General features: G+C 43.5%; 1 protein-coding gene across 1 annotated transcript in view; it reads right to left on the bottom strand.

Moving 5' to 3' along the window:
* Positions 1 to 10,940: 10,940 nt before the first annotated feature.
* Positions 10,941 to 12,862, bottom strand: part of LOC147726768 (baculoviral IAP repeat-containing protein 1-like) — a 1,009,320-nt gene continuing 1,007,398 nt past the window's right edge. The window contains exon 11 of the mRNA XM_086960810.1: positions 10,941 to 11,407. Coding sequence (XP_086816936.1) covers positions 11,070 to 11,407 — 338 coding nt within the window. The 3' untranslated portion in view covers positions 10,941 to 11,069. The remainder of the gene's footprint in view (positions 11,408 to 12,862) is intronic.

The raw sequence follows: 12,862 nt of genomic DNA on the forward strand, positions 1-12,862 counted from the left end.
TTCTGCTCAAAAGAAAATAAATAAAAAAAAATGTTTTAAAAGATCAAAGATGCCACAGACAAGTTTATAGATTTGTGGCGAAGGCACTACTGCTTGTAAAACGCAAAGCGCTCTTTTCACCATTGGGAAGAAAATCTCACAGCAAGGATTGTGATGTAACAGCAAGACTAGAACTTCAGATGGAACTCGGTGAAATAGCTCAGTGAGTTCAGCGCTAGCTGCTGGTGCCTGTCGAGCCATCAGTAGCAACTTGAAATCCTAGAGCCAGCTCAGCCTTTTTTCGCTCACAATGAGCTTAAACTGAGCACCATTGAGCAGGTGCAAAATAACATATCTTATCTATAGCGGTTTCAATCGGTCGACCTGTAACCAAGCGCAATAAAGTCATGTATTATTATATGTAGAGTAGTATTTATATTCTGTGCTAAAACAAAGAAATCACTTTTATTCTGCTTCTTGCCAAGGGCGCTAACATGGGCAGGAAAAGCTAGGCTTGCATTTCACTTGTCTAAACACAGACACATTTATTTGTATCCTTTTGTTTGTGTTGGGGATACTGCGTAACCCAATGGCTTCCAGGCGCTTGATAGAACCGCTTCGGGACTGGGGACGTGATTGCAAATCTTGACCTGCCGAGCCCTCGCAGTAGTGAAGGAGTTGTAGGTTCTGTGAAGCCCCAGTTAGGGCCTGGAGGCCTCAGGGCACTGTAGGGATCTCGGGAACCAGCCCTGGAAGTCCAACAAGAGAAACAGAGCCGGGCGTTTATGAAGCGCTTCATACTGTTGTACGTAACTTCTTCACCTCCCGTTGTCCGCGATACCTACTGTTTACAATAGGTCTCACATTTACTCGAGTTTGAGCTGTTGGCACTATAAATGGCAATGCCTTTTATTTATGTTTTGTTTTTTTCAAACATAAATAAAAGGCATTGTCATTTACAATGCCAACAGCTTAAACACTCGTAAATGCAAGACCTATTGCATTGCAAATGCTTGTTTTTACTGTTGTGTTGGGCTGCAAGGAGTGCTGCAGCCCCCAGAAACATTAAAAAAACACACCCACAGTAAGTCTCCTGGATGTTGAATCCATGATCCCAGGAAAGCTTACCATATTTCAGTTAGAGTAAAGGGTCCACTTGTGGTTGGTTCTATTGCTGCACTTTGTGGCCTAAAAATGTTTAAAAAAAAGATTCAAAGACAATTTTTTTTAAATGTGTCATTCAAAATAATTTGAGACAATCACTATTATTAATCATTGCAATGTGTGAATTTATGAAATTTGCATGTGACTGTAGTCATTTGTGAATTTTTGACTAAACCATTAGGTCTGCTTTATATATGTTGATGTGCTGACCCTTTCATAAAGCCATTAGGCCCAACGCTTTTTATTTATTGCCATTTTGAGCCTTCCAGCCAGTCCAGTTGGTCTGAACATAGTCAGCCAGGCGCGGCAGAGGGCTGGGTGCCGGTGGAGTGTTGGGTGCATGGCCTGGCCGGAGGTCCAAACCCAGGCCACACATGATGATCTACATCTTATATTACGTTTAAAAAAAACAAAGGTTAAAGGGACATTTGGTTAGGAATTGTATAAATGTGTTACTTTACATTTAAAATGAAGCCTTAGAAATTCAATAAAAAACAAAGGTTAAAGGGACATTATAGTTAGGTGAAAATGTAAGTTACAATATACCATTTTATATTATCAAAACCACTGAAATTCACCAGTTATATTCATCTCAAGCGACTATAACTAATAACCTAAAGTAACTAACTTGCACCCTCGCTATGCATTGCTAAATAGATCACATATTGAATCACTTATCACATGTTCTATAATATCATTGATAACATCACTGCAATATCTGAAATGATATCACTGATGACAAGTCTGCTTGAAGGGGTGCACGTTATACTTTAGTGGACGTGTTATACCCGTGATCAAGGTGTTCTGCTGAAACACATTGGGATGGGATGCTTGATTGGGAGATCTGAGAAAGAAAACTACTATATCGCATACAACGAAACAAAGGTGTCATTCCGTGCACCCACGCCAGAGTACACACAGCCATCAATGGGGGCCCGGAAAGGTTACCCGTGAGCACAGGCGTGATAGAATGCATATGTTAGAGTGTGTGTGAGTGGGTGTGCGCACCTGTGTGTGGGTAAAAATACATTAACTGTGTGTGACAGGATATGGAAGGAAACCCCATAGGCTAACCTGCATTGCCCCATCAGGTAAAGGACTACAAGGCTAATAATTAGCTAGCCATATTGCTTTACCTCCAGGGAAATTGAGACGGCTTGTTTGGCAATGGTTCTATTCATCCTGTGGTACTATAAAACGTGGCATGGCTATGGTGCTATATCTACTCGGGCAGTATTGATACTTGCCTAAAAATCTTCCTGGCTGTACTCGGCCTACACTGGCCTGTCTGTGGTGCTTTAAATATATATTGGAGATGTGCTAGATGTACTGTAGTGCTTTACTTGTCCAGTAAATGTATATAATTTGCTGATTACGATATTTCTCATTCTGGGCCAATAGAGGTCTGATTGTATTGATTTTTCAAATGGCAAAGTATTAGCTTGTCATTCATGATTAATAGGACTTTTGTGGAAACAGGCCTAGTTGTGGTGTTCAACATGTTTGGCAAATACGTGCCTGGTTGTGATGGTTTGCATATGGGGCAGGCCACGCTTGGCTATGGTACTGCACATTGGGGGGCACTTTTGGTGTTGCTTTATATACTGAGACAATGCGCAAATGCATATAATTGGTGTTATGGCTCTATACATGTGGGTTGTGGAAACTGGCATGATATGGTGCATTGCGTACTGATTGGCTGGGTATTATAATGTGGCAATACAGTACAATTGGCCTATTTGATCTTCAAAGATTATGGCTGGTAATATTGAATACAATGCAGGAATCTGAATATTTATGGAGCTACCTAATAAAGTATACCTCATATTTGAACATCTGAACAGCTTTTTTATATGTATTGGAATTACAGCCTCAGAAACAGTGATGGATATTATTTTCAGGCGCAATATTTAAAATGGTGTAATTTCTCCAGCAACACACATTTGCTAGTTGGATGTTTAAACCTGTGGGCTCACATTGCATTAGGCATTAATTTCCTGCCGCATAAATGTATGCCTGGTTGGGTAGCCAGTGTTTTGTAGTAGGCATTCAGTCCCTTTACAGGCAAATGTATGACTTTCTTCAGCAGCAAAATATTTCTCTTGGCTTCAGTGGCAGGCCCTGTGGTGCTGGTTTTTTAGGTCTTGCGACCTATCAATGCGCGCAAGCGCATTGAGCGGAGCAAGAATTCATGTCAGCAAAATCCTCTTCAAACCAAGGGCTTTCAGCCCCGCGGTTTTCTTGCAGTTCACGTGAATCACGTGAGCAAACATGCACGCGCATTCACGGCCAGGGCTTCTCCTCCCCTAATTATTCATGGCCGGCCGCAGGCCGGCCGCTCACAGCACATCAAAGGGCTTCGCCCAGCATGCGCTCTGCGGCTTCTCCTCCCCTATGCCCCCAGGCCGTGTTCCCTCCCCTGCTACCCCATCCTCACTCATCCCTCGCACCCCCTCCTCCTTCAGGCCCCCACCATTTGCTTTTGCTTTAAATTTCCCTTTCATAACCCTTTACGAATAATGAAAATTATAGTTCTTTTGCACCTGGTGACTTTCACTTTTGCAACGAAACCGAACGGCAGAATTCATATTGATTGGCAGCCGGTAATCCCACATAATTCATGCTTACAGAACTTGGCACTCGTGAGATTTTCAGGCCATATTACTCAAAACTCCTTATTTGAACCCTTTACGAATAATGAAAATTATAGTTCTTTTGTACCTGGTGACTTTCACTTTTGCAACGAAACTGAATGGCAGAATTCATATTGATTGGCAGCCGTGAACCTGCACAACTCACAGCATGCACGATTAATGTGGTAAAGTAATAAACGTGAAAAACAAAGCACACGGGATTCTGGACACAGCTCGTGTGACAAGGCTCCGACCTTGAGCACCAGCAGAGTTAGGAATATTAAATGATCACCCGCCAGCGGCCTCACTTCATGTGCAACGCTTATCACTGCTCCTTTCTCACTGCTCCCTTCTCACTGCTCCCTTCTCACTGCTCCCTTCTCACTGCTCCCCTCTCACTGCTCCCCTCTCACTGCTCCCCTCTCACTGCTCCCCTCTCACTGCTCACCTCTCACTGTTCACCTCTCACTGTTCACCTCTCACTGCTCACCTCTCACTGCTCACCTCTCACTGCTCATGTGTAACACCTCTCACTGCTCACCTCACTGCTCACGTGCAACACCTCTCCCTGCTCACCTCACTGCTCACGTGCAACACCTCTCACTGGTCACGTGCAGCACCTCTCACTGCTCACGTGTGACACCTCACTGCTCACCTCTCACATGTAACACCTCTCACCGCTCACGTGTAACACCGCTCACGTGTAACACCGCTCACTGCTCACGTGTAACACCGCTCACGTGTAACACCGCTCACTGCCCTCTCACTGCTCACGTGCAACACCTCCCACTGCTCTCGTGCAACACCTCCCACTGCTTACGTGCAACACCTCCCACTACTCACGTGCAACACCTCTCACTGGTCACGTGCAACACCTCTCACTGCTCACGTGCAACACCTCTCACTGCTCACGTGCAACACCTCATACTGCTCACGTGGAACACCTCCCACTGCTCTCGTGCAACACCTTCCACTGCTCACGTGCACCACCTCCCACTGCTTACGTGCAACACCTCACACTACTCACGTGCAACACCTCTCACTGGTCACGTGCAACACCTCTCACTGCTCACGTGCAACACCTCTCACTGCTCACGTGCAACACCTCTCACTGCTCACGTGCAACACCTCCCACTGCTCTCGTGCAACACCTCCCACTGCTCTCGTGCAACACCTCCCACTGCTCACGTGCAACACCTCCCACTGCTCATGTGCAACACCTCTCACTGCTCACGTGCAACACCTCTCACGTGCAAGTAGTTCTCACTCAAAACCAGTGGCACAAATGTAGGAAGCAGCAACAAAAACAAGCACTGGCGTTGTCAATAGGTCTTGCAGTAGGAAAGTTGGAGCTATTGGTTTTGTAAATGACAAAGCCCTTTATGTTTTTTAAATGAAAACAAAAATAAAAGGCATTGTTATTTGCAATTGTAATAGCTCCAACTTTCCTACTGCGAGACCTATTGGCAACGCCAGTGCTTGTTTCATTAATTGCCCTTCAGGACTGATTATTACATCTACTGACTTTTTACCAAGGTTTTTTAAAAAACAATTATGCTGTAAAATGCACAGGTGTGTAATTTTTCTCCGCATCGCCTTTTGGTTTAGACCTCCACTCCTGAGCATGTGATCTTGAATGTTGTCTTTGCTGCGGTACAGTTCCATCATTTCACCGCCTCACTGAACGAGGTTCTACTGATACCTTGTCTTGTGTAGGTGGAGGGAGGAACAGTTAGCTGATGTTCTTGTCTAGAGCAGGGATTTCTGTTCTGTGATTATCTTGACATTTTTACATGGATGAAGGCTGAGTCCTTGCCTTGGGTGGTCCTGTGAGCTGCCTGAGGGTGTATCATCTGCTCATAGGTGGCTAGTGAAGAGCTGGTGGTCAATTAGGCGAAGGTGCAGTTATTTTGGACTCTTTGCAGTCATTGGAGCAGCAAGAACTGAGATTCTAGGTAGATTCTTTTTGCATAGTCTGCATAAGACATGGAAGTGTGATGGTCATCTTTAGCTTCTGTGAGTAACGTAGACGAGGAAAATGTGTTGCGGAGTTTTCAGTATGCAGATCAAGAGGAAAAAAGAAACTCTGATATCAGTATGGGTGAACATTTGCAGTTTGAACATTTCAATACAGAGCGATGTCAGGCACCCAAACATGTTGGTTCCAAATGGCTCTCACCATTTCCTATTTTTATAGTGAATGTGTTGCTTCCAAATTAATCAGACTTCTGGTGTTACTTGACCACATAGGTCTTCTCGTTTGTTTCTTTCATGGGCACAAGGCCTGTCTCTATTTCTTCTTCAAAAAAGAGTTTGAGAATCAAATGCGGATTTACATAGTCCGAGTCCTTTACCATGCTAATATTGGGAGTTCACACATGAGTAACTTTGAGCCAGCCCAACCAGAATTCAAGAGCCATTGCTCCCTTGAAGCATGTCCGCGTCTCCAGGAGGCATCTCACTCATAAACAGAGTTCAATATACAGAAGGGTTTAAATGACTTCTATCGTAATGCTCATTAACCTTATAAATGCCTAATTACTCAAAGTAGAGAAAGGGTCCTGATCGGTGCCACTCTCATGGAACGTTTTGCAGCAAAATATGCCTCTTCCACTGTTGGCTTTGCAAATGTTTGTTTGCAAATTATTCAAAATTCAGGCGGTAAAGCAAACATATAATGGATGGTATCTCATAATTCTACATTGAATTCAATGTTTTCAATCTTTATAAATGGTATGGTTTATTGTTGAAATACGTTTCATTCAAGAAGGTCTGAACAGAACTTAGAAAGTATTTGGAAGTGTCAAAATGTTGAGGGAAATGCTTGGCAAGCCCTAATTTTCCATAGGATTCAGCCCTTTGGTCATCTGCAGTATCCTAGGGAGAAGAGTTATAGGCCTCCAGGAGAAGTGTCATGCTATGTACACCTTCTGCCCCAGACACTAGAACCCATATTGATGAAGCATTTGCATTGTTCTTGCATCATGTAAGGTGAAGCAAGGGCAATGCAAAGGCTTCAGTAATATTTACAAAGCCACCAAGGCTTGATTTGCCTGACCTTGCATGGCTTTGTAAATCAATGTACCGCAAGGTAGCCGCTTGCGCTGCATTATCCTTCATTTCAGCTTGGGAGGCATTCCATGGTTGGAGCATGGGGGTTCCCACCTATGGATTTTGGCGCATTCTCACATTTACAAAGACTTGTAAATTTGGGAATGTGTCAAAATGTCACGCAATGCCAAGTGAGGCTTAACTAGGAGAAATATCTTTATTTCTCCCCTTTATTTTTTCTTTCCACTTGGGCTGCGTGCTGCAGTACATGTAGAAAGAGGAAAATACCTCTAAAGTTTGCTTTTGTGCAGAAAGGTGTGTCTTCCTGCACAAAAGTAATCCTGCCTGTAACACAGGCCCCCCTGCACTATAGTGCATTGGCACTGGGCTGAACACAGTGCACCAGCTCAAGAAGAGAGCAAAAATGCTCCATATCTTTCTAAATATGGAGCATTTCTGCTCTCTCCCATTGACGCTACCCAGCACAGCCCAGCAGCTTTGCTTACTGCCATGCGTTGTGCTAACATTTAGGAGGGCGAGTGTATCAGATGCTCCCTGCCCCAGTGTCATGAAAGGTCTTTATGTGCCAATGCTTGCGCTTTTCATGCAATATGTAAAATGCCGGAGATAAAGCTAAACCAAGTCCTTATAGTCTGCTTTCAACCTTACCGCAGTAAAAAAATCCCTGTTGCTGTGCTTTCACAGATACGTTGGCAGGAGTGAGAGCAACACGGTGAGGGGTGCAGGGAGTGTAAATTCAAGAGAGGAAAGCAGAACTAGAAAACACAAGAACTCTCATGGAGTGTTGAATTAAAAAGAAACAGGAGTTTCTTAATGTGAGCATTGGAAGGATACAAGTCAGCCAATCAAAAGGATGGTAATGAGTTGAGTGATAAACACATGAAGAGTAAGGTAAGCAATTGAATAAGAAGTAAAGAAATGCGAGTGTCGCAGTATTTGTGAAAAAATATGAATAGTATTTGTATAAATAAGGAAAATGTGCAAATTTCGTGTGAAAATTAGTTCTCATATTTGATGCTTTTTATAATGCATCAGTGAAACAATAATGTTGCGCTTAAAATGAATTACATAGGTAACTTAGAAGAGTAGTTAATTAGATGAATATTTATGCCACATTTTCTTGTGACATAAACAAAAGGAATCCTACTGACAGTGTTAGGAAAGCGTTTCCCACAATGGTGTGGAAGCACTTAGTGTTTCTTAAAATACCCCTCACACACCAAAAGGCCCCTTGGTGTCATGCTTCATCATAGGGGTCTTCGCACCCCTCTAGCGGGATGCGGCATGCTACAACCTACGACTACGCGGGAGCACTTGTAGTAATAACTATGTGTGGTGTATGTGATGCAAGTGATAGGGATATTTTATGTGAGTGGTGGGAATAGTGGAGGAACTAAAGACAGAGAGCGGTGCACTGAGCACCCAATTCCTGATGTACAGGGCTTTGGCAAAGGCAGTTTGGCAGTTGCATGGAACACTGGAGCCTAAACCACCAGTTCATGACCTGCTGCAGATGTTGCTGACCTTTGGCCAAGGAAATCATCTGGTTTCTGGGTTGTATAGAACTGCACTGTTCATGGGAACAGATGGCTTACCGGAGCTGCGCGCTAAATGGGAAAATCAGCTTGGTAGAGCCTTTCCCAGGAAACAGTGGGACCACACCCTAGGAAGCACATACTCATACTCCCGCCCGTAGAGATGTCACCTGCCACTGGAAGTCCCCCAGGGGCTGCTGCATAGTGGCTGTTGAAGTGGAGTGGAGTGGAACGTTGGGCTTTACAGAATGAATGGAGTATAGGGGGCTGTGCAGATGACCACTGCCAGACCTGTGGGTGGAGACTAGCTTCATGGATTGCAGGAACTTAACTAAGACGTGATGAGATACCAGAGAGCTCGACACATGCCCTTTTGCGAGGGTGGCCCAAGTAGGTTATGGAGCATGTAGACACATCTCCCATTGATTGCCTGATAAACTCTTTATAACTTGGATGACCATCTCTGAAAATAAGCTTTTTCGTGCGATTTCTAGCCTCCCAAAGAGTACATCCTCACTCCCATTGCTTAGCGATATGGGAAGGCATCCTCTAGCAGATATAGCAAAGCTCCGTCCCCTGCTATATTGGCGACGAATTTGGGTCACACCCGAGTTAACCACTTTTGCAAATAGACTCAGAGATGTCCTAGCTGCTGATTGCTACCATAAAATAAGGTGGCTAAGAGATATTAAGGGGTCACTTGCCTCAATGGGTTTCAATAAACTATGGGAGAATCCGAGCAACCTATTGTCTGTACCTAAAGCTGTATTGAAGAGCAAATACTGGGACATGGTGGATCAAAATACCAGGAGGCTGAGCGATGGTCTGACACTGACTGGGGGGTTTGTGTCAGCAAAACCTCGTCCCCACCTAGAACCATATTGGGATATTCTTTCCAAACCCCTTGACCGGAAACTCTATTTCCAATTAATAGTCGGCTGTTTACCATTAAAATCCTTTACCTCAAATTGGTCCGATTCGGGAGATGACAAGTGCCCATATTGTGCTGAACATATAGAAACATATCCACATTTTCTTTTTGTATGCCCTGCCTACGCCATCTTGCTAAAGACCTGGCTAGGGCCTTTATGTAAGAACTTGGGCACTAGGCAAAGCAGTGAAGCTCTAAGAATTTTGAGGTCTGATCCTTCGCTTTGCTTCGCTATTCCTCTAGCTAAATTCCTAAAGTGGGCTTGCTGCATCAGATCAAAAATTGCACCAATATAGAATAACCTTGCCCTTTTGCTTCTAGATCTCAGCTCTGATGCTGTAATAATCTGATTTGTATTCATCTGATTTTTAAAGGGTATTGACTGAATCCCATTTTGTGAATATTTCTTATTTGGATTTTATACCGTATTATTAACATTTTAAACTTTTATCACAATCATTCACAAATGAGTTTTATTATATACCTGATCTTATTGCCCTGATACTTAGATCGGCTACCCACCAATTTATGAATCGTGTTGTATGGTTCATCTTGTAGTTTGCGACATTTGTTGCTGTATTAAAAATGCACTTTTTGCTCTATTTTTGGCCTACAGCTAAATCATTTATGCTTCCAAGATGTATATCTTACTAACTCTGCTAAATTGCGTTATTCTGAAGAGGAGTGTACTCGCCAACTGCTTGATCAACTGGAGACGCTGGAGCCAAATTACTTAGGTAACATTTCAGAGTATTCAAATATTAGGGTTTAGATGATTCTTGGGTATTGACTTCCACAAGAGTAATAATAAAGCAATGGCTGGGCTGTATGCCAACTGTAGGTTCACAATAGGTTTTTCCCAACCACACTATTGTTAATGCATGCCGGTGAATGCGAAGAGCGCAAGGCTAAGTGATGGTGTGAGAGTGCACTGAGATTTAATTGTAGCATCCATTACATTCATCTCATCACATCACACTTATATTGCAAGCTGATGAGAGATACAAGACCAGAACTCAGATTCCAAGTATCATTCTTCTCACAACAGTGTGGGAGGGCCTCTCAAGCACCAGAAGCCCCACTCAGCACAGTACTCTGGCCGGAGAGCTCCAGATTGAGTACGGAGAGGGCCTCTCCACGTACCTTGCAGGGGGGCCCCCTCAAGTTTTGTTATGCCAGTGCTTCTTCTGCCATGCAGCCCCCAGCACTGAAGTCAAATATGTATGTAGTAGATACGTAAGCTTACCGGCCAACGTGTTATTGACACACAATTAAGGGGTGAACATTTTCATATGTAGTGGGAAGGAGGGAGGTGTGGGGTATGCGAAAAAGTGGAGGGTGGATATAATGAAGCACTAGGGGGAACAGGGAGCAATGGAGGCACTGGGTGGTTGGAGTTGGGTACATTAAAAAAAGACAAAGCCGATGGAAAGTGGCAAGTGACAGAGTAGCTTGAGGGTGAGAGAGTAACAGAGTTTGGGGAAGTGTATGTGAGGAGAAAGCAGCAAACAGAGGAGAGTGCTAGAAAATCCATTGAGTGCAGGAAGGAAAAGAAAAAAAATATTCCCTGAATGTGAGCAGTGGAAGTATACTATCATCTAATCAAAAGGATATTAAACAGGCGAGGCTCCAGAGGAGGGCCAAACATAATAATGAGAAGGCAATGTTTGAGCTGCAAGGCAGGTGAGACCTAAAAAGGGACACTCACCATAGGACTTCACTATTCTGCTATAGCAGTAACTAGACTAGACAGAATCACATCAATCTCCAGACCAGTTTCAAATTCTTTCCCTGGGGGTGCAGCTCTTTCATGGAATTGAACATTGCTACATCTTCTTCGTCGAACAGCAAACCATAAGTAATGACTTCAGTGATGCTGGGAAGCCTGGAGATGCATTGGACAAATGCTGTCATTGTGGTTGCATGAGCCTTGATTAGGTGTTGGGAGGTTTTGCCAATATTCAACTCCTTTAAATTAGGCAGATTGTCCAGGGTTTGAAAGAACTCTCTCCATCCAGATTCTGTAATTTCCTCGCACAGGATGCAATGCATTATCTCCAGATTCATAAGACATCCATCTTTGGCTGCGTGTGCTGAAACGAAAGAAAAAACATAATTTAAACATTCATCACTGCATGAAATCATCTGGTGATATAAACGTTATTTCTTCAAATTACTTCCCCGCATTAAGAGTCCATCGCTCAGCCAACTTCACTGCTGCACACTAAGAAAAATCCTATCCTGATGTGTTAAAGGGATGCTTCAAAGTCCCAAGGAAGGCTCACTCAATCTTCGCTGACTACCTATAGCATTTATTGCAACAGACATTATATTCCATCTCCGCTAGTTTTGAATCAATGTGTATTTTTTTAAAGGACATTTACTTAATTTCTTTTAACCAGGAGTTCAATATATAATTTTAGATCCAGCTATGGGTCAGTACAATACATACACTGTATAATAAATTAATTATGGCAAGCAGAGTACTACAAATTCAGTCGGTCTTCCCATCACACCCTATACCGCCCCTTCAACATGAAAAAGGCAACATATTTTGGCATACCTGGCTGATGCATTCCAACTCGGACCCCTGCCTTCCTCCCGGCCTCATCTCCCTCTTTGGGCCCCAGTACCACTTACCCCCCCAAGCACCAGCCCAATTTGCCCAAGAAACATAAACAATGTCCTCCACCGCAGGGGTAATAAAAGCATGTGAGTTCCTTCTGAGAGACGTCCAAGTAGTCATTACTTGCCCTTTGAAGAGAAGATGGGTACCTTCCAAATTATAGAACTCTTCTCCATGACAAGCATATCAACGTTCTCATCCTCTCAAGCAAGCCTGACTTTGTAATCCTTACTGAAGCTCCTCACCTATCCTAGACCTACTGGTCCCTTCTAGTCATTATATAATCCACCTAGAGAGAACTGTGAAACCCAGCGGTGGATTAGCCTGCATTTACCGAAACACAATCTCAGTTCATCAAACAGACACCATCTCTTTATCCACCGGTGAATATCTTTGCATCAACATCACAAACAACAACTGTCTCATTAGCAAAGGTCACATATTATATCCCTCCGGTGATAATCTGCTGTTTATTGGATAGATAATGGAAGTCATCACTTCCAACGATAACTCACAAGTGTCGCAGATTGTTCTAGGGGATTTCAGTCTTCACTGGAATAATACGAATGATCATGCTGTAAGCTGTCTTAAATCCTTCTTGTCAGATCAGGATCTAACCCAATTCTTTGACAGTCCAACCCACAACAAGGGAGAGACATTAAACCTCATCATAGCTTAAAAAAACAATGTCATATTAGACTCCATTATCCCCAGTGATTGGTCTGACCATTGCAGCATCTTCTTCTCTATCAATGTTGAGGTGACTCCTACAAGATGCCAACCTACGAAAACAAAACAATGGAAAAGGAATTTACAAAATATCAAGAGAAGTGTGGCTCAATGGTTAGAGCGGCAGACCCTGATTGCAGAGGTCTAGCCCAGGACCAGGGTTCAATTCCCCGTCTCGACGGGTCTTGGGCTC

This window comes from Lissotriton vulgaris, chromosome 3_1 (genome assembly GCF_964263255.1).
Source record: "Lissotriton vulgaris chromosome 3_1, aLisVul1.2, whole genome shotgun sequence".
Taxonomy (NCBI): domain Eukaryota; kingdom Metazoa; phylum Chordata; class Amphibia; order Caudata; family Salamandridae; genus Lissotriton; species Lissotriton vulgaris.